This window comes from Uranotaenia lowii, chromosome 2 (assembly GCF_029784155.1).
Source record: "Uranotaenia lowii strain MFRU-FL chromosome 2, ASM2978415v1, whole genome shotgun sequence".
In the NCBI taxonomy this organism is placed as follows: domain Eukaryota; kingdom Metazoa; phylum Arthropoda; class Insecta; order Diptera; family Culicidae; genus Uranotaenia; species Uranotaenia lowii.
Window position 1 is genome coordinate 357433271 of NC_073692.1, and position 23750 is coordinate 357457020.

General features: G+C 35.4%; 1 protein-coding gene across 1 annotated transcript; it reads left to right on the forward strand.

The window, feature by feature from the left end:
* Window positions 1–1540: 1540 nt before the first annotated feature.
* On the forward strand, window positions 1541–13561 carry LOC129746660 (vanin-like protein 1). The gene is made up of 5 exons (XM_055740455.1): window positions 1541–1693; window positions 1756–2546; window positions 12655–12901; window positions 12968–13260; window positions 13328–13561. The coding sequence occupies exons 1-5, from the start codon at window positions 1637–1639 to the stop codon at window positions 13491–13493; spliced, it is 1554 nt and encodes a 517-aa protein (XP_055596430.1). The 5' UTR covers window positions 1541–1636; the 3' UTR covers window positions 13494–13561.
* Window positions 13562–23750: the final 10189 nt, after the last annotated feature.

Genomic DNA, 23750 nt, shown 5'->3' on the forward strand with positions numbered 1-23750 from the left:
AAATTACAAATTCAAAAAATTGACAAAAACGACAACAAGGACAATAGAACAATATTGAAAATATTGACAAAAATTGTGAAAAATTATCAAATCAATAGTTAGTTCGATCGATTATTGGACCCTACGTTGATGCATCAGATTTTACTCTAGCGATTGGAATTTCACCCCATTTTTTTTCAATATCCACGTTTTCTTTATTTCAGAGATTAGGAATCCACAGCAAATGACATTGACACAGACATTGAATTTTTTGAAACACATGATTAGGCATCATTCTTTAAATTTAGTTTTAACAATTTTTTTAATTACCATATGCTGTGATACCAAAAAGAATACATTGTGATTATACTTATTTTGAAAAATTCCATAGAAACAGGATCATACAAGATGTTCCAGAATTTAGCCATTCGAAAGTACCCAATTGGATTCAAATTATCTAAAAAAACTTATTATTTAAAACACTATAATTCTATGAATTATTTCAAATTTTTATTATTCTGCGTTGTGGATATCCTGCGTTCGAAATTCTTTAATCATAATTTAATTATTTAGAATTTAAAATTCTCTCATTTGTTTATTATTTTGTGTCATATGTATCTAATAGTTTACAGGCTAAGGTAAGAAAGGCTACAATCCACTGTAAAGTGTATTAGATCGGCTTTTTAATATTCTGTCACGTTTTTTTGTTTTAATTCTTTGTAATATCCTACAGTTTTTCAAAAAAGTGATTAATTTTTGTAATTTATTTTAACTCTATTTTTAAATGTTATCCCAATAACAAGAGCTGATTGAACAAAAAATATTAACCAAATTCTTTATACCTTGAAGAACGTAAATTAAGTTTCCTTGTGTTATTTTTATGCTTTGAACGCTGGAAGGAATCGACAATTAAAAGAAATAGTTTTACTTAAAAATGTCAACAATGTAATTATTTTGATTGAAATTTTCATCATTGAACTTAGACGGTCGCCATGGAACTGTTTTTTTTTCAATGTCTTTTCGAAATTTTAACCATTGGATCATATAGTTTTATATTTTCTTTTCTTTTCATACAATCAACAAGAAGATAAAAATAATCGTAGTAATTTATATTCAGTAATTAAAGTATTGCAATCATACTTTCCGACAGACCTTTTTTCATTATTTTTATTTTGTATTGTCGAATTCACGCATTCCTTAACTGGAGTGAACTCAAAAACCTTATACCTACATATCAAAATTGTTAAAAAAAACACCCTGAATTCAAATGACGGAATATTTATTTTAAAGCATAATTTTATTTTGATCAGAAACGTCTCGAGACATTTACGATTCGTTTCTCTAATGCATTTTCTGTATTTAAATAGGTTCTAAAATTGCTATTTTTATTATTTTGATTCAAAAACATTCCAAAGTTTGCCAAGAACCGACACGTTTTAAATCCCAAACTATACCAACTACAAAGGTAGGTCTAATAAAATTCCACTCGCTCACCCTTAAAGTGCACCGGTAAGCAAATTGCAGCAGCAATTTATCTATCCTAAACGCTGGGTAAGCATCGAACAACGTTTCAGTGTCCGGTTGACGCTGTTCTCGGTCACATTCTACATGTCTCTTGTTGATTGTTACCGGTAAAGGGAAAATTTATAGATTAAAAATGAAAGTTCTAAAAGTTTTGGTTACTATCTTATGTGGTGTCGTTCTCAGTGAACAGGTGCTTAAATATTAAATTGAAAAATTGAATTTTATTTACGGTGAAAATTTTTTCGATTACAGGTATCATCCCCCAGTGATGATCATTATTGGGCAGCCGTCGTTGAGTATGAATATACAAATTTTGAAACCGACTCATCGGAAGTGTATACGGCAAAGTCGCTTCAGAGATATAGTGACATAATCCTGTCGAAAGAAGTGGATCCAGTTGACATCCTAGTGTTCTCGGAATATGGGCTCAGCGATACGGGGATGGGTTCTAGGGTCCCAGATCCGGGGGAAGGAATTGTTCCGTGCGATAGTCCTGAGTATGGAATATCGGTACGAAATTTGTCCTGTTTAGCAAGAGATCGGCAAAAGTATTTGGTTGTGAATTTGGCTGAGATTGCCAGCTGTCCCATGAAGGGAGAAACTCGTCCTTGTGCCAAGAATGGACTGTACAATTTCAACAGTAACGTAGTGTTCGATCGCAATGGAGCAGTTATTGCACGGTACCGGAAGTTTAATCTGTACAATGAACCTAAGATGAACATAACTTTGGAAGCTGATTTGAGTGTGTTCAAAACTGATTTCGGTGTCGAATTCGGTACTTTTATCTGTTTCGATCTGTTGTTCGAGAAACCAGCTCTTCAGTTGGTGAGGCGAGGGATAAAAGATTTCGTCTACTCCACCATGTGGTTTTCGGATCTACCTTTTCTGACGGCAGTTCAAATCCAGCAAGGATGGGCTTATGCCAATAATGTAAATTTCCTGGTTTCCGGTTCCAACAATCCCGGCATAGGCAGTACCGGTTCGGGAATCTACTCCGGCAGAAGAGGGCCAATCGTTTCGTACATAAGCTACAAAAATGAAACGTAAGTAAGGTGCATGACCTGATTGGAAATTTTAGAAGTGTCATTCCCCTTCTTTACATACAACTGTTCCCAGTTTAAGTGCTACACTAAGCTTCCGAATAATTAATTCTGCATCGCTTGTGTTAATAATATGAATAAAAATAAAATGACCGTCTCAAATATTTACAATTATCACCGTTGGTGTACCTACGTACATAAGTACAACCAATTATTCAAATTTAAATTAAATTCATTAGATCGAATTCATAATGTGTTTGATCTTCTGCTTTCGATTCAATAACTAAACCAACACACCAACAGAAACCAACACAACTTTGTTTAGCAGTTTGTAAACAATCTTAGTTGTTGTATTTAGCAGAGTAAAATCAATGAATAGAGTTAAGTAATTATACAAAAATCTAAAATTTCAACGAATTTAATAAGAAGACTTAATACAGCTAAAAATGTCTTGATGAAACAACCTATAGACTGTTCCTTCAATTATAAATAAACTATAAAATAACCTTCATTTGAAAAATCGAGGAGTGTTCAACCAAATTTTGGTTGCATACTGTTGTTAACATCCAAGTGAAATAATCGTTGTAATTTTTGTCGTTTTTCGCGAAGAAATCTCACTCCCGAGCAAAGAAAACAGATTGTGCACAAGTGGGACACTGTGAGTGGTCTTTCAAAACTAGCTAAGTAAAAAAGTTAGAGTGAGTAAAAATTCGATGAATATATTTAATGCTCTAATTTTCCTTGTTCAGTGCTTAAACATTCATTTCTTTTTTTATTACATCTTTATTTGAAACGCCTTATACCTTCAGGCTTTGAGGAGCCAAAATCTTTTTTGTCTTACTTAACTCAACACTTTTTATTATTCTCCTGGGAATTCGATGCTAATTTCTTTCAGGAGCTAGATAGAGCAAAAGAATGTTCATGAATATGTACATCAAGCACGTAAATTCAGTAGTTTTGCAAACATCGATGATGTCTTTAAAAGGTTGTTGATAACTTCTGATTCGCTTATTTAATTGACCAATCGCGTCCCGAGAGTCAAAGGAATTCCGCCACTGAGTGAAGCTGCGGAAAATTTCTTGAAGAAAGTTGAATTTTCTTAGCGCAATTGAACTTTGCTTATTTTGTTTAAAATATTTATAGACATAATAAAATGTTTAAGATCATTGTAAAATGAGAAGCCGAACAAATCCAAATAATATCACGAGTAATGGTTGGCTTATGTATCGGTACTGGTTGAGTTTCTAATAAAAAAAAATTGAATATAATTCTATAGAAAAATCATGAAAAATTACGATTTTCAAAATTATAAACCTCGAATTAGAAGCAAACTCTATCTCCAATTTTTTTCAGCATTAAATATTCATATCTCAAGCTACATTTTGCCATAAATTTAAGATTTTTAGGTTTGCACAAATCAGAGATATTGCAGCTAAAAAATGGCCAAATTAGAACACATTTGTGCTCCTAACTTTTGCAAATAAAACAATAGCTCTCTATAATTTCAGAGAAAAATGTGCGCATTATTATGCTGATCAATTTGTCAAAATTATGGTCAAAAAACTATTTTTTCGACACGCTCTAATATTTAAATCTTGAAAAAATTATAAAATGAAAACGTTTCATCGTACGACTTTTAGGGGTTCAGCAAAGTTTGTTAAAAAGTTCAAATCTACAACATTTTAAAGCTTTTTTCTTTGCTCTATCTAGCTCCTGAAAGAAATCAGCATTATGAATTCTCAGGGGGATGACACGCCCAAATAAATTATTCTTTTAAAATACGGCCCTCATAATTGTGAACAACTTTGCAGAAGACATCAAATGTCTAAGACGTATATATTTTGCGTAATTAATTTTGTCACGATAAATGTTTGTTCTGGACCACTGTGCCATTAGACTGAGTCGATTTGGGATCATTTTTGAATTTCTCAAACCCTGGGGTCTAAAAAGCTTCGTTTTGGTCCAAAACTCATCCATGATTTTTTGCAGAATTTTTAAGTAACGTTTACATGAGTAAATTTGAACTTTTAGTTTTGTATGGGAAAATTGAATATTTTGTACTGAAAAATCAACATCTTTTTTGTTTCTTCTGTGTAACCTAGCCAGTCGATGGTTTTTGTGCCAATTTATAAAATTCCTCAAGGAAATTTTCCGCTAAACAACTTATTCGAAGACCATAACTTCGTATCTGATTAGGAAAAAAAGTTATTAGCGGTTTAACAGGAGTATGTCTTTTCGCATTGATAAACAATAAATTCAATTAACATCACTGCTTGAGCCTCGCAAAGTATTGCATGAAAAGTAGTCACGCAATACCTTGCTAGGCACCCTGCAGTGATGTCAATTGAATTTATTGTTAATCAGGGTGAAAAGATAAATCCCTATTCAACAGCTAATAACTTTTGTGTTGTCAGAACAATCTACGGTCTTCGAAAAAGTTGTTCAGCGGAAAATTTCCTTGAAGAATTTTATAAATTGGCACAAAAACCATCAGCTGGCTCGGTTCCACAGACGAAACAAAAATGATCTGGATTTTTCAGTACAAAATATTAGATTTTCCCATACAAACCTAAAAGTTCAAATTTACTCATGTAAACGTTACTTAAAATTTTGCAAAAAATCATGGATGAGTTTTGGACCAAGACAAAGCTTTTTAGACTCCAGGGTTTGCGAAATTCAAAAATGACGCCAAATCGACTCAGTCTACTGTGCCATGTCAAAACGATAGAGTACCGCGTCTAAGGAATATGGATTGGACATGAGGCGGGAAAATATACGAATAAAATCCCGACTCAGGTCCAACCTATTAAAGCAGGAGCCACCCGAATGGAGCCACCTCGTTCCATTTGTGCTGCAAGTTGACAAGAACCACGCTTGGCCTACTAATGTGTGGTGGTAGATGCAACTCTATCTGTATCTACCGCTTCATAGTAGTAGGCTCGTGAGGAACAAAAATTTGATATAGCATAGCATAGTATAGCGTAGGGTGACTACACACATCTTGCATTGGCTGATACACGAGGTACAACTAATGATCAATCCCGACACGAGATGCCAAAACAAGTATCTGGATTCAATACTCGTTTCAAGTGCTGATATTGAGTATTAGTGTGGTACCACAATGCACACCGTGGCAAGTCAATGTAATCATAGAAGGGATGGTCTGAAACAGCTAAATATACTTTTCAGGTGCAGAGAACTCATACGACCCTACATACAGTGGATGCTGTTTTCAGACAGGAGAGGGGAGGGTTTTTTTAATATTTACGGGAAATCCTATTTGGCAAATAGGATTGATGTAAAATAATGTTATGATTTACAAATCATGCTTCCGAAAATCAATCATTTTCACTGAGCCATGCTTGACTACATTCAGAGCCAAAAAATCAAAGCAGTCAAATTTTCCTTCTTCAACCAAATCATACAAACAATCATGCATGACAACGACGCTTCTGTATTTGAAACACTTTTGCGATACATGATGAGGTAAAAAAGGACGCAGACTATCAGCAACGAACGTCTCGATGCTGATTTCCTTCCCCTAACGACTTTCAACCTTTAGGATCATAACTGATATGTATCAGTTCTGAGCGATCTACATATGTAGGCTATCAGATGATTTTTTATTTTTCGTTTTGCCTAGAAGGACAAAATCATGACTAGGTAACCGGCACTGTCCAGCATGTGCTACAGCTTTTTTGAACATGTGGTCCTGGTATTTATTCAGATTTTTCCTTTTGAAACATTAATGATCGTCTATCAATAACGAGCATTATCAACAATGATGCGAGGATAGACGTTCGGGAATGATTGAGGGAGCGACGTTCAAAATGTATCACCAAGTATGTCGATCACCGTCGATTAGCCACGTGACGAATAGCAACGGTAGCCTCCGGTGGGGCATGGTATATCTTCTTGTATCAAGTTAGTGTTGATTTTCGACATATATTCAATGGGTACTTTTACCACGTGCGTATCACAGCACTCGGAGGTAGCATCATTCTAGCTAGAAACCATTCCTGATTGCTTTTCTTGAGCGATTTTCCGACCACTGTTACAAATAAATACAAAAATAAACTAATTAATACAAAAACAATGGAACGAGCTCACCAATTTTGTGATGTACCCAGCTGAGTTCTTGGAGGCCTTTCATAGATGTGGAACCAACTGACCACCTTTCGAGAAACTAAGGTCCATCCACGCACATTAAATAACACTTTATTTTTACAAATTTTCACTAATTTCAAATAAACTTAAGAAAATTAGGAACTTGAAAAAAAACGTCATTTCCCTGTCGCTGACTACTTCGATCTATCCTGACAACTTTGATCTATCCCCGTGAGGAACAAAAATTTGATATGTGATGATAATGCTTCTAAACGAATTCTACCCGCTCATTTTCACCATCTTTCATTTCATCTAACCTTCTATCCATCTATATAAAAACTTCATAATCTTTAGATGTCCCTACTAAAAAGGACATCACTTTACACCGCTAAGGCCGATAAATTAAAGTAACATTATTTTTTATGTTCATCCCAGAAGATATTCGATTTCAAAAAATCAATCTTTTTCGATAGATTTTCCCTGGAGGTTACATTAGCATTTATTTGTGCATGTTTAAAAATATATAATAGTTTCTTTTATTTAAGAGATAAAGTGTATTGCTAAGCCGATAAGACATATTAACACTTGTGTGCATGTTAGTCCGAATGGCTGTCAGGTCGAATGGTCATTAGGTCAAATGGGCATTAGGCCGAATGGTCGTAAGACCAAACGATCGTAAGGCCGAATGGATGCTGGATCGGTAAGACATATTAACGCATGTCTGCATGTTAGGCCGAATGGATGTTAGGTGGGATGGATGCTAGACTGAATGGTCGTTAGAAAGAATGGTTATTGAGCCGCATGGATACTGGGTCGATTAGACATCTTAGCTTAGCTTATAGCTTAGCTAGATTGACTACTCATATCTACCTTAAATCATTGAACTCGAAATGCTTCATGTACAGGTTTTTTTTTCAAATCGATTCTAGAGGAACTCCGTATTTTTTACATTTGTTTTCAAACTATACATTTCGAATTCCATGATTGCAGACATGGCTAAGCAGAACAAGTTCCACGTCGCCAATGGTCGCTATTCTGTTATTAATCGAGGCCATCATTTTTGTACAAAGTTCAAAAGAATGGTGCTTGGGATAAGCAGCCATTCTCATTGTACAAAACTAATGCTCTCTCTTATATGATTTATATGATTAATAACGGCGCCGGCCACGTCCTTGTAGTCAATAGAGAAAAGGAAGGATTATTAGTAAGATACTCTTTAAGTTCAACTGGCAACCTCTCGCTCCTGCATACCTAAAAAAACATTGAAATAGTCAGAACCAGAGATAAGTTAGTACCGTAATTCGGGGTTATAATGATCACTTTTTTCAATATTTTTCGATTATTTTTCTGTTAAGGGGAATGTGGCATGTTTCATTTTTCCAAAATCAGTACTGGACTCCAATGAACGTAAAACATGGTTGCAGAAATTTATTAGACCACTTTAAATTTGATTAAAAAATAGATTTCGGCTCTGTTCACCTTCATAATATTTACAAATATTAGTTCATCAGTTTTATCTTGCTTCATAAAGTTTTCTTTTAAAAACATTTATAATTGAAAAATGTACCATTATGTTGCATACATTTAGGGTCAAAAATTATAACAATTGCTAAATAGTTTGAGCTAGAAAATACAAATGAAATTTTACCTTAACACATTCCTCTAGGCCCTTCCACAATATCCATTTTCATTTTTTCTTCAAAGTTAACCATTTAATAGGGTTTCCATCCATTTGTCCAATACGGGCTTACTCTTGGAAATTGTCCTTATTTTTTAAATATCAAAAATTTATCACTAAAAGACTATAAAAATAGCACTATAACTATACGTATACGAATAAAAAAAGAAGTTTTTTCACACTCAATAACCTGCTTCTAAATGCTTTTTGGTTTCATCAAGAGAGCTGTTTGTTTGCAAGCCTTGAAAAAAATAAAAATTTTAAGATTTAGAAATTACATTTTTCCTAACAGAAAAAAATTTGAAATACAAACCAAATATTGTCTATTTGATACTCAATTCATAGGCTTTCAAACGTAGAAAACCGTTTTCAAAATTCAAACTATAGACTGAGTTATCGATGATAAGGTGAAAAAATTAATTCTTGATCAAAGCTACCCGGTGATCAAAGTTACCCCGTTTTACGGTATCACCAACTATGGAAACCGTCTATACGTCTACGAATCCATATTCAAGTATCCATGGAAGGGTTTGTGTTAATTGGTGAAAGGTAGAGATCAGGATTCATTTTGTTAAATGGTGCGATCATGAATATCCTACACCTCCTTTGCCCCTAGACATCTCCTAAGGAAACTCCTATTTCTATGAGGCATTTGATAAACGTCCAATAAAAATGGATCGAGCAAGCAAATCAATACCATCCAAATTTCTTCCTTACCAAAAAAAAAAGACTGCGAAAGGAGTTTGATAGTTGAAGACGCAAAGTAACTTAAAATCAATTGTATTTTAATATTTGGACACAATTTTTTCCTAATTTTTTTTCTATGATTTTGCTTTTTTGAAAACTCTTTGATTCTTTGCTCTTTTTTGCCTCATATTTTAGACGTTTTTAGAGCTTCAATGCTTAAAGAACACAAAGTAAGTCTTTGAATAATCAATAAGAAGTTGACACTGTTTAATTAAAAAAATACATCAATGTTATCATAAGGAAACTAAGGAAATAACTATTCGGATCGATTATGTTTTCGACCGGGTAGACATCACCCGTAAATTTCATTATGTGAATGAAATATTTTCCTATCTCTACTTCAAAACATGGAAGTTTCATATTTTGCTGAGATTTCTTAAGTTAACTCCAATCTTTTTTAACGGTTTTGTTGTGTTGTCGGTTTTTCTGAAAATTTTATAAAAAAAATCTGTCTAAAGAAAATTTATGACAAATAACAAATTATCTGTGCCAGGCAAAAATATAATGAACATCTATCGATTATAAAGCGACTGTGTTGAAACATCAAGAATATATTTTGCAAATGATTCATGTGGTTATATTTTAATAGATTTTGATTCCATTTCGCTAGTGTTGATGGAAAGAAAACAGTGTTGGAAGAAGTTAGTCAAAAATTGAAATCTATTAAAATTCAATCAAATCTCAAAAACCTACTTAAATAAAATTTAAAAAAAGAACGGAAGCTCACTTCTGTGTAAGATCAAAGTGCAGTGTTTTGATTGTCTGCTTTTCTACTTTTAAATTCGCAAATGAAATAAATCCGTACATATCCTCCTACCTCTATGATGCTGTGCTAGATACGCTTCATAATTTCTTAGGCTCATCTCTAATGATTTTTTTTAAGATTGTATTTTCGATTTTACGCAAAATGTAATATTTTAAACATTTCATAATAGTTTTTTGCTCAGAAATATTGAAAGAATAATTTAAAAAATAAGCAATAGGATTTGTTTTTGACACATTTTGTAGATGCTGACGAAAAATTAAGAGTGGGTGAAAATTGTGTCCAAGTTCCTAAGTTGTCTTTGTAACAACGAATGTGAGAACTTTAATTTAGCAAAAGATCAAGGAACAAGGGAGGAATGAAGCGTGGAATTACTAGCCAAACGCTTCATAGGCTTAAATATGTAGAGTTTTGGTCATAAAAGTAGAAAAAAGACAGATTAAAAATAATAAAGAACGGACTCACCTAATCAAAGGGATCATAGATGATTCAGGAAACAGGAACAGCTTTAACTGCGGTGATGCTGGGGAAACTGCCGGCTTCGCGGGAACCAAAGCTACTAGTAAGGTCTTCTTTTGGGTGGGCTACTTTTTCATAGTCCGTCGGGTTCCTTTTTACGAACTTAAATCGCCATAAAAGCTTCCATCTTCAAATATTAAACAAATGGCAGCAAATTTTCCTGTCAAAAAAATTCGTCCGCTTTCTTCGCTCACAACCTACTCCGTATCCAAAACAGTGTCGGATACTGGGTCGATTAGAGTAAGTTCACTCGAATTGGAAGAAAGTGGTAGAAATTTTGACAATTAAAGCATATTTTGAAAATTTTACAATGTTCATTTTTCTTCAAGATCTGCGACAGTAGAATGAGTCGATTTGGGGTCATTTTTGAATTTCTCAAACCCTGGGGTCTTAAAAGCTTCGTTTTGGTCCAAAACTCATCCATGATTTTTTGCAGAATTTTTTAGTAACGTTTACATGAGTAAATTTGATTTTTTAGATTTGTATAGGAAAATTTAATATTTTGTTCTGAAAAATCAACATTATTTTTGTTTCTTCTGTGAAACCAAGCCTGCTTATGGTTTTTGTGCCAATTTATAAATTTCTTACTGGAAATTTTCCGCTGAACAACTTTGTCGAATATCATTACTTCGTATCTTCTTAGACAAAAAAGTTATTAGCTCTTTAACTGGTGTATGTCTTTTGGCATTGATAAACAAGAAATTCAGTTGACATCAATGCTGGGTGCCTAGCGAGGTATTGCAAGACCACTTTTCATGCCATACTTCGTGGGGCATAAGCAGTGATGTCAATTGAATTCATGGTTCATCAATCCAAAAAGTCATATACCTATTAAACAGCTAATAACTTTTTTATCTAAAAAGATACGAAGTTATGATATTCGACAAAGTTGTTCAGCTGAAAATTTCCTGTAAGAAATTTATAAATTGGCACAAGAACCATTAGCAGGCTCGGTTCCACAGAAGAATAAAAAATTATGTTGATTTTTCAGTACAAAATATTCAATTTTCCCATACAAACCTAAAAGTTCAAATTTACTCATGTAAACGTTACTTAAAAATTCTGCAAAAAATCATGGATGAGTTTTGGACCAAAACGAAGCTTTTAAGACCCCAGGGTTTGAGAAATTCAAAAATGACCCCAAATCGACTCAGTCTACTGCGACAGTCAATTTTTATTACAACACTATCTCCATTTTCGCATGCTGTGATGCAAAAATAGTTAGATTTATATCAGATACACCTAAAAAAGAAACAGTGTTTTAAAAAAAATGACTGCTGACGATCTTGAAAAAAAAAATGACATTATAAAATTTTCAAAATATGCTTGAAGTGTCGAAATTTCTACCACTTTCTTCCAACATGAGTGAACTTGCTCTTAGACATATTAAATTATAAACTATTCATTCATCGAGTTTTGAACATACCGTTTCCTATTTGACTACTTTTGAGTGGTAAGAATTTTCAAGAGTAGCTTTGAGAGTAAGCTCAAAAGTTCCATTTTTTGAGCTCAATTCGTCTATAAAGATTATTTAATCTGGCAATACCCATTGTAATGGGAATATTCTTCGTAATATCGGGCCAAGTTATGATCACGGACCATTTATGACAAATATATGTCTCAGTGACTCAAAGATTGAAATTGAAGGATCCATTGAACCCATAATTGAAGAAATGGAATCATAAAATAATTGTATACTAACCGTTGTCTTGATAATATGGAAATAAGAAGTTCATATCCGTCTCTGGACTGGATTCAATATTTTAATATTTTTTTCACATTGAAAGCATTTGAGAGACACCAAAATATCTTTAAAAGATATTCTGTCCAATTTTCCACACAAATGTGGTTAGTTTTATCAATTTAGATTTCTTTTTTTTATTCATACTATAATTAGTTCCTTTTTTTTATTTGTTGTATATTTCTAATATTATAGACATCTACAGATTGGAAAACCAGCTTCAAACAACTTGAAATTGTAGCTTTAGATAACCCAATGTTCAGTTAATAAAACATCATCAAAAAACTTTAATTTTAAGATTTTTAAATCTAAAGACAACAATACGATACTTTCGAACACTTAGATTCAGGCATTGATTGGAATTTAGGTTCACATTAGGATGATACTTAAATTTTGTGAACCAGAATCAAAACTGTAAAGTGTGAAGAATAATTTATTGTTCATTTAAAAAAATTGAAATGGATCAAAGAGCTACCAATTTTTTTTACTCCTAAACCTAACCACTTTAGCGTTAAATATCTTCGAATTTTATTTCAATTTTGAACAATACTTTCAGAAAATTGTACGTCGCAAAAGTGCCAAAGATCGATAGAACGAATGCAATGGTTTCCAAACACCAATCCACAAGATACTCTCCATCGGAAATGGCCGGCATGAAAACTACTCGGGATCAAGTCGAAACCTACGTTTCTGAAAATCTTCCACTGGTGAGCCATAAAAATTACAAGACTAGCCTTTGTCAGCAAGATGTGTGCTGTAATTTTACCATTGATTACAGTGTCAACAATGTAGTCAACGAATCCGTAAGTTAAATATTGGCAATAATCCAATATTGACTTGATTAAAATTTTAAGTGTTTCTCATTTCAGAACTTTTACCATTACAAACTGGCCGCAGGTGATACTTCACGATCGGTAAACGGATTTGCGGACATTTACATTACAACCTGTGCCATTATGGCCTGTTCCGGAAGTCGACCAGCGGATTGTGCGGTACGATTTAAAAACCCATCGGAAGTGGCCGAAGTGATCCGGTTCAACTCGATCGAAATAGAGGGAGTGTTTGGCGGTAACGATGAGGAAGTATCCCTTGTGCCCAGTAATGTCGACACCAGTATGTTGCCGCTTGAAGTGGATGAGTTTCATTTCAGCCACAAATACAAGTTCGTATAAATTGGACTAAAAAAAAGGTTCGAATTTAATTCTTGACTAAAATTATCTTATTTTTAGCCAACCGTATCACCAAGTGCATTACCAGCTGACGAAACCGAGATCTGATATTTTTACCTTTGCGATATGGGGTAGGAGATACAAAGGTGTGTCCCGTGCCACCAAAATGTTCGCTTTTTGTGCACCTTTGATTTATAGCGCTTTGCTTACTAATTTATACAACTAAGACTAGTGAAAATCGTTTGATCGTGAAGAAAACAGTACAAAAAAATTAAAACAATTTTATTTTCGAAACTGTTTATTAATTATTATTCGGTTATATTTGACATCAGTTCTTCAGCGCCGATGTGGTCTAGCCGATGAGCTGGCGTGAGTCTCGTTTTGGTTTGGCAGGCGTACTGGGTTCGATTCCCGGAATCGCAAGAAAACTTTTGGGTTCGAATACCATAAGCGGTCGACAGGTAACAGGTAGGATGTTTTTCATTCTATAAGTGACCATATGATAGGAATGTTCAAGCAGTTGCCAGCTGGCCAGATATATACAAGGATGCCGGGATACCTGTAAGTAAACTAGCCCACCTGATTGACTCGTTCTACCAAAATATACTTACATCTTTTTTTTAATGGTTTGTCTTTATTTGTATCAATTCATCATTACATTAATACTACATTTTTACTTGAAATTAGTTGATAAGCTCAATAATGAACTGTTCAGAGCCCTATAGTGAACAAGATAATAAAAATGTATTTATAACACTTCAATTGGCTGAGCGAAATCAAGTATTTAACGTAGGAGAACATCCTGTAATAGCAAACATATTTTAAACTTAAAACTAAAAACTATCCTAAAATTAAACTAATTATGAGGAGAACGAATCTTTGCATCGATTTGCCTCTGAAGTTGGAGATGATTTTGTTGGCCATCTCTTCGATCGATTCAATGCCCGCAATCCGATGAAGATTTTCGGTGCTGTGCCAAGGTGAAAGCCGCAAAATCATTTCCAGAACTATGTTCTGAATCCTTTGGATGGCTTTTTTCCTTGTTGCGCAGCAGTTAGACCAAATCGGAGCTGCATAAATTTTCGCTGGTGGGAACACCTGTTTAAATATCAGCATCTTATTCCTCAGGAAGAGTCGGGATTTCTTGTTGATGAGAGAATAAAGAGATTTAGTGTGTTTATTACATTCAGATTGAATATCTTCAATGTGATTTTTTAAAGTAAAATTCCGATCAAGTGTGAGTCCCAAGTACTTCACGTGATCAGACCATTCTAATGAAACCCCATTAAAAGTTATGGAATGATTTTCATTAGGTTTTAAAAATTGAGCTCTTGGCTTATGGGGAAACAAAATAAGTTGAGTTTTAGAAACGTTAGGAGAAAGTTTTCACATTTTCAAGTAATTCTAAAAGGAATTTAAATTTTGTTGCCATCTACTGCGTACCACCCGCAAATTTCGACCTTTAGCTGAAAGCAAAGTATTATCAGCAAATAATCTTCTACCTTTTCTTTCTGGTACATATGGAAGATCAGAAGTAAAAATATTGTATAAAATTGGTGCAAGTATACTACCCTGAGGGACACCAGCTCTATAATGGGTGTCTTTTCAGAGCATGAATTTTGGTAGCTTACTTGTAAGGTTCGGCTAGTCAAACAATTTTGAATAATTTTGGTGAGATATACGAGAGAATCAAATCGAGCTTATTTAGCTACTAAACCTTTGTGCCAAACACTGTCAAAGGCTTTTTCAATATCTAGAATATCATCAAATTCTAGGGAAATTTGAGCATCAATTGGATTTACAACGTTTGAATTTAAATCATGAGCAGACTCAAATTGTTGGGCTAATTTTTGAGCTTTTTCTGCGTTAAAGTTAAAGCTAAAAGAAGTATATCTCCATCTTTCAAAGTAGGACTTGGCTTCTGGGGCTTTTCCAGAATTTTGACATATTATGTTAATTGTTTAATCAAGTTTTTGGTTGTTCCGATTATAATATAAGTAAAGATAGTTTTCAGCATAGCTTAAGAAATCAGTCTGAATGATCGAATGTCGAAGATCACGAATAATAAATAAATAAATAAATAAATAAAATTTAAACGACGTTTGAACTCTTGAAGGTCGCAATAAATAAATTTCAAATAAGGATCCCTAGTATTGATGCGGCTTTTGCATTGACTATTGAAGTTGTCATATTTTCTACAAGCTAATCAATATCTTCCACTGAATTCAGTGGAACGTGGAAGTGGAAGAAGAAGGATGAGAAGAAACTTTTTTGACAACTTTGGGATTTTTCCTAGAAGCAATAATTTTTATCCTAACGGGATAGCCTATGGAATTGAAGGAATGATTACCTGAGCAATTCGTACACTTGAAAAATTCTATTTGTGATTTATCACCACCAAAAAGGCATTTAGATTTTTCATGATCGAATGAGCCGCAAAGCACGCATCGAGCATTCATTTTACAATTTTTAGTGCCGTGACAAAAAGCTTGACAACGACGTCATTGAGATATTTTTTGAAGAAAATTGGTAGAAGATTTTCGAAAAGGTTCAAATTTGACTCGACAATGAAACATAAGACGAGCTTTTTCAAGAAATTGCAAATTATTAACCTGATCTTTTTTTAAATGGATCGAATAAAACTCAGGAGCAAAACCAACACTACTGGTATTATTCGTGTTGGTTCCTTTTTCTCATTTGAATAAATTGAATCGGAGAAAACCCTAACAAAGAATTTAATTCAGTTGTGATCTCATCCGGTGTCTGATAGCCGGTGAGACCACGAAGTACAACTTTGAACGGACGATCACTTTTAGTGTCGTACGTAAAAAATTGGTGTTTTTTATTAATCAAATAATTTTGAAAAAAAATTGAAAATATTTTTAAATTGCGACCCAGAGATGGGTCTTGACTCAAACATTCAGTCAGCGAAACTTTCTTTTTGTAGGGAAATGAATCCAACTTAGATGAAATTTCAGGGACTAGATAAGAGAAAATCGATGTTGGAAAACATGCGAACAAAATTCGCCTTGTATCCCGGTAGGACTTGAACCCACATCTTGCGCCTCTCCGGGGCCCATGTATTAACATTCTACTACAGGAGACCAACCTGGCGTATGAATATTATACTGGTTGAGTGTCGATGTCTATCGGAATGAAGGGAATAGTTCTCCCATGTGATCATAATCATTTTTCTTGGTCTATTCCTATTCCCATCATTTCATCTTACGGTAGTTGGAATCAAGTTTGAACATTTTTAAGCACGGCAAGATTTGCATTGCCTTCTCATATCCTGCACGGGTTGTCAGTTATGATGAGAAATGATGCGTTTGCCGTATTTGGATATCCAACCAATTTCGGTGTTTGGCCCCGCCTTAATGAAATTTCATCTAAGTTGGATTCATTTCCCTACAAAAAAAAAAGTTTCGCTGACTGAATTTTTGAGTCAAGACCCATCTCTGGGTCGCAATTTAAAAATAGAAACAAGGCGGTGCCAAACACCGAAATTGGTTGGATATCCAAATACGGCAAACGCATCATTTCTCATCATAACTGACAACCCGTGCAGGATATGAGAAGGCAATGCAAATCTTGCCGTGCTTAAAAATGTCCAAACTTGATTCCAACTACCGTAAGATGAAATGATGGGAATAGAAATAGACCAAGAAAAATGATTATGATCACATGGGAGAACTATTCCCTTCATTCCGATAGACATCGACACTCAACCAGTATAATATTCATACGCCAGGTTGGTCTCCTGTAGTAGAATGTTAATACATGGGCCCCGGAGAGGCGCAAGATGTGGGTTCAAGTCCTACCGGGATACAAGGCGAATTTTGTTCGCATGTTTTTCAACATCGATTTTCTCTTATCTAGTCCCTGAAATTTCATCTAAGTTGGATTCATTTCCCTACAAAATTGAAAATCTTCAAAAGATTCCGCCAATATACGAGCAGTTCCCCTTCGACCGATCTGAAAAGAAATCTTCACATCCTTGACGGAAGTGAAGATTTCTTTCCGGAAGGCATTGAAGTCAGAAATCGTTACCGTAATTAGTGGAACCTTTGCATTTTTAAGAATATAAGAAGAAGAAGGTTTCTAAGTACTCTAATCAGAATTAACCTTACAGGTCGGGAACAATTCGTTTCTATCGACCAAACAGAAAGCTCTTTGGAACCACTTGATGTGGGTGTACCACAAGGCAGTAATATTGGGCCATTGTTATTCTTATTATACATCAATGATTTAAGCAATCTACCTTTACACGGCATTCCCAGACTGTTTGCGGATGACACTGCTTTGTTTTATCCTGGAATTTGCCCAAAGATTATAGTTGAACAAATGGAAAAAGACTTAGAAATTCTTCACAAATACTTAAACAGCAACCCTTCTAACTCTAAACTTATCGAAAACCAAGTACATGATCTTTCGCTCGTCCAGAAGAGTTATCACCAGCAGTTATCACCTTTTTTTCGCAAATTCTACAATTGAAAAAGTTGACAACTTTAAATACTTGGGTTTGACACTGGATGAAACACTTTCCTGGAGTCCTCATATAAACAACATAATCACAAAAACATCGTCCTTGAGGGGCATTCTTTGGAGAGTCAGGAATTTTGTACCGCGCCATGTTCTAATGAAATTTTACTTTGCATTCATTCATTCCCAGTTTAACTACCTTATAGCAGTGTGGGGGAGGGCATCTTTGTCCCTTCTTGCCCGGTTGCAGACGTTACAGAATCGTTGTATGAAAACTATCTTCAAACTACCTTTCCTCTATCCAACTTCATTACTTTATTCAAGTACATCTCATAATGTTTTGCCATTATCTAAACTGTGCAGCTTGCAAACATTAATGTACGTGTTCGATAATTTAAACTCCACAGATAATAACCGTAATTTATTGTTTAGCTCAGGTACTCGCTATCGAATTACTCGTCAGTCAAATCATTTGCTTCAAAGTCGCTGTTCAACATCTTTCGGTCAACGCAGAATCTCCTACATTGGACCATTATCTTACAACAGTCTTCCAGAAGTCTTTAAAAGCACTAACAACCGTAACTCTTTCAAAACCCAACTCATTCGTCACCTCAAAGGAATGCTCTAGTCAATAACCAAATCACCTTGCCAGTTTTTTTTTTGTGTATTAGTCAATAATTTTATTTTTAATCTGTTAATTTTAATTTAGTAGTAAAACATTTAGTAGTAAAACTTTTTTTTTAATTTTTCTTTTGTAAAGCATTAGTTTAATAGATTCTTGTTTAATTTTTGTTGTTTTGTTAAATAAAATGGATCTCTTAAAAGGAAATCATTTTCCACTGAGATTCATGTTAAATTTAGTTTGTCGTATCGTACCCTTTCCCCGCATAATGTAAATATTTTTTTAAGTTCTCAGCATGAGTAAATTTTGCTCGCGTTAAGTTGTTGTTGATAATTGTTTTTTGCTGTCAGGCATGCTGAGAACAGAAAGCGTCCATTACCAGGGGGCTCAAACGAGCCTCTTGGTATGGGGGAGTGTGGTGGGCCGCTTTACAAAATAAAAAAAAAAAACATGAATATTTCCTTATCACCGATGTTATGAAGGACATCGAATGAATTTGAAATTTCAACTTTTTTGGGCGATGGACCTGAATTAGGTTCGGCAATCCGTTTTCTTCCGGCTCTTGAGCCGGCCGATTACTTCCCCATGCTGGAAAGAAAAGAGACAAATATGAATTAAAGAAAATGAAAATAATTTTAGCACTGAAAAGTGCTGATTGAAAAACAGGTAAGAATAAAATAAATAATGTAAAATGTTCCTTCAGGTACACAGCAACGATACGATGCGTACATGTTGACGGCTCAACGGTACAGATGGAAGTGGACTCAAAATGTCGATGATTCATGGCTAAAAGGCGCGTTTGCACTTATTCAACCGTGTGAATTGCCAGGAGTTAATATTATTCTCAACACTTTCAAGGGTATATAAAAAATTTATCAAAAAATTTCTGCTTCCACTGGTAGGATATCAATCCCAAAAAAAAAAACTTTTCAGCAAAAAAGCGGATCAAAAGTCTCTTCTATGTAGCTAAAATATGTAAGACAGGTTTTATGTTAAATACGTACTTGAATTGGTATGTAAACAAACAGTACAGTGTTTTTTGGTGATTTGAAAAAAAAAAAGATAAGTATTTCAGTCAGTTTGTTTATTTGGACCCAAACAACAATTTCCAGAAGAAAAATTCATTTATACATTTTTTGTAAAAGTTTACCGTTGGCACCAAGGTTGCCGAAAAAAAATCTGTGTTTTTGAGAAAAAAAATTCTGAATTTCTGTGATTTTACCCAAAAATTCTTTGACGGTTTTCTGTGATGCAATTTTCATTATTTTCATTGAAAGTTCATGACAAATTATGTCTTTTTTACATTTTAGTTTAGGAGAATCAATTAACATTAGAAATCTTATCATACCTTTCTTATTAAAAGCAAAAAATATAGATTTTTTTACTGGCCAAAAGAAATTAAAATTTTGGAAATTCATTCAAAATTCTAAAATTTTATGAATTTTGTGAATATTACAAAATTCTGTGTTCTGTGGCACAGATTCTGTGATGAAAATTTGCTCAAAATTCTGTGAAATTAAAGATTTTTCTGTGATTTCGGCAACCTTGGTTGGCACTTGCTGTAGTTTACCTTCTAAACTGAAAATTCTTCCAGAAAAGGCATATCTCCTCACTTTTTGTTGTTATAAAATAAGTGGTATTTTTATTGATATCTTTCACTAAGGCTTGAAAATATTGAGAAGTTCTCTGTACTCGGGCTCTAAATATATCAGTTCTATATAATCCATTTAGAAAGACCTTCTTAGTTCATATGTCTGTTCATTTTCATCGTATTTTTTGTTGCTAATGTGCACTTACATCAACGTGAACATGGTATTATGTTTGAAAAACATTTAAATGGTTTTGATTTGATCGACAAAATAAAGCTTGCTTCATTTAGAATTGCAAATTGTGGCGCTCCTGGTAGACGGATTTGGAAGTTCTTGGCGTTCACGTGTCGGGAAATTTGTCAGCTTCACGTATGTATTTTTGACATTCCGCAAATCGACTGTACTTAGTAAACTATACCAACATGGAAGCCGTTAGAAAAAAATTGTGCACAGTTATTTGGAGAATCCATTGTGCTGACTTTGGGCAAATCACAGGTCAAAAATTTTACTTGGCAACGGCTCGGGGGGCGCTATTCCAGCCAAATTTTAATTTGTTATTGCCGATAAATTGGCACAAAATTTATGATTCGGCAGGGAATTTGCAGCTGTGGCAAAAAACGAAAGTCTTCGTTGCAAACAAGACGATGACGTCGGAACTACACCAAAAGAGTGTCTCCAAAAACGAATTTTGCCGTCATTCGATCCCACGACCATCCCGTAATGTTTTCGCAGATTTGGCAAGCTGTCATTACAGCAAAGTCGTTCAAGAATGGTATGCACAGAAAGGGGTTTGTTCCGAAAAACCTTAACTCACTCATCTGCTCCCAGTTCCGCCCTATTGAAAAATACTGGGCAATCATGAAGATGAGACTCAAGGTATAGGGAAAGGTAGTCAAAGACATCAATCAGATGAAGACCTGGTGGAATAAGATAGCTCGAACGATGAACGAAGAAGGCGTGCACTGCCTAATGAGCCTGATGAAAAAATCGAGAAATCCTTCGAAATTGTGACGAATAATTTTCTACGTATTTCTTCTTTAAAGTATGAAGAAAATGCTACATTTGTATAAAAAAAGATCTTGAATGCAATAATAAATAACTAAAATACAGGCAACTATTTTTGTCCCAATCTTATCTGAAGCAAGCTTTATTTCATGAAAAAAGTTAAAACTATAGACACTATAATTTGATATAGTCTGGCAAAGAGAATGACGGGAGCCAATCGAACTGTCATTAGCGGGAGCCAACCGAGCAAACTTTCTAAATATTGCACAATCATGGTTGAAGTTTTGTGATTCACTAAGCTTTTTTGGCTTTCAAGTAACATTACTTTAGTTTTATTTAGCAAAGTTTTTACTATTTTTTCAGCTATACATCATAATATATTTTTAAAGGCGATTTCGCGTTGAAGTGACAAAAATAGCATGTAATTTAAGAATCTGAGAAAGTATTTTTTATTTTGAAACTAGAGAGAGCTATGAAGAGCTTGAACATTATCATAGAATGCTCGATTGGCTCCGCGCGAATGATCTTTCGATTGGCTCCCGTCATTCTCTTTACCAGACTATATGAAATTATAGTGTCAATAGTTATAACCGTTTCAAAATAAAAAAAAATCTGAATCCATTGAAAAGTATTGGAAAATAGTAGGCTTTGCTTGCTAGAGCTTTAAAAAATTTCATGAAATATTTTTGCAGAGGTTACATAAATCTAGAAGCTCATTGGCTTTACAGAGCAGTTTTTTGTGATTTTTTATTTTTATCCTACGGTTAACCAGTTTCAAATCAGCAGTTAATAATTCTAAAATTTAAAAAAAATGGGAAACAAATTTTTATAGCTTCAATTTATTTTCTGGGGTACAAGTTATGTTTGTGGTTTGTTCACATGAAATGTATAGCAGTAATCAAGGAATGTTTATCATTCAAAGTAATATTTTTCTGAACTTCAGTACATCTCCGAAAATGTTTGAATACAAAGTTAAAACTCGTTGCGCTAATTTAGGACTGGAAAATCGTCTTCGAAAATTGTATTGCTTTTTGTTTCAGAAAACCAACCAAAAAAAGTTATGGGAGATGTAAAATTTTGCAAATTTTAATATCCATAAATACAAAGCTTGCCGCGGTCTATGGTCCATCTTAAGGGTGAACGTTAAAAATTCCTTGTTGCTCCACAATGAACGGGAAAATAATGCTATCCGGCAGTGGACTTAACTCTCTTGTACCCTTAAAAATTTTATTGTCGTAACCTGCATCATCCAACGGCCTTCGAAGGAAATGTGTAAAATTACATCTCGATTTAGAAAACCAAACCGGTATATGTTTTTTTTTTTTTGTTGGTAACCACAGGTGGTAAATCCCGGTTTACGGATTGTATTCCAAGGCACGGCGAGCCACCGCGTCCCCCCAGTTTGCTACTCTGGGTCCATGGGTACAATGGGAAGACTCATGATATACTCCGTGTATACCCCCTACTCCCTAAACTCCACCTGGGGCCGCAGACCTGGTTCCCACCTCGAACTGTTTAGTACACTATGCTTCAATAGTGGGAGGTCTATTCGCGCTAATGCGCTCAAAGGCAATACTCATTAACGAGACCACTTTCAGCAAAACCCCTCATCCTTACGACTCGACGCCTGAACTCTCCTCTAACGACTTGAGAACCGACATCTCCTCGCAATGACTCGAGATTCTCACACAAACCTCTCCTCTTCGCGACTTGAGGCCTGATCTCTCCTCTAACGACTTGAGATCCTACCCCACCTCGCATCGACTCGAGGTTTACCTCTCCTCTGCACGATTCAAGGCCCGATCTCTCCTCTAGCGACTTGAAATCTGACCTCTCCTCGTAATGACTCGAGGTGACCACTTGTACCCCTCCTCTTGTTGGTAAGGGGCCTGATCCCTCCTCTTACGACTCGGGACCCGACCTCTTATCATAAAGACTCGGGGTTGACCACACAAACCTCTCCGCCAGAAGGTTTGAGGCCTGATCTCTCCTCTAACGACTCGAAGCCTGACCTCTTATCTTCAGGGTTCGAAGTTTGCCACCTTGCCCGTCGTGTGCCAGATCGAGAGCAGCTTATCCTAGACTCGCGCCTGTCACGGCACACGCGCGGGACTTAACGCAACGACTCGGATGATTCCCGACGAAGACGTCATCCTACACCGACTCGAATGGCTCGCCCGGCGTCGAGAGCCACTCTACCCGTGGGTATTCCCCGAACGTGGAATAACCCTTTCCCAACAATTTCCACTGCGAAGAAGGTCAAGTCTTATCCCCGCAGCTTCTGTCGTTGAGAACCGCTCTACTCGGATACTCCCCGAAGGTGGAGCATCCTACACACGAACGCGGCGCACCCACGGCATCCGCTACGCAGAAGGTATTGTCTTATCTTTGTAACTTCAAACCGTGGGGTCGGACGCACTCTACTCGACAGCCCCCCGTCGATGGGGTCAGTCTACTCCGACCGTTGTCCGGTCTTCTTTATCCCCCTTGGTTGGCAACCCTAGGATTTTTGGCCCGCGGATTTTCCTGCCCGTTGTGTGCCAAATCGAGAGCAGCTTATCCTAGACTCGCGCCTGTCACGGCACACATTCGGGACTTGGAACGCTACGACTCGGATGTTTCCCGACGGTGACGACATCCTACACCGACTCGAGAGGCTCGCCCGGCGTCGAGAGCCTCTCTACCCGTGGGTATCCCCCGACAGTGGTTAACCCTCTTCCCTTGAGATCCGCTACGAGGAAGGTAAAGTCTTATCCCCGCAGTTTCCCTCTTAGGAAGCGGAACT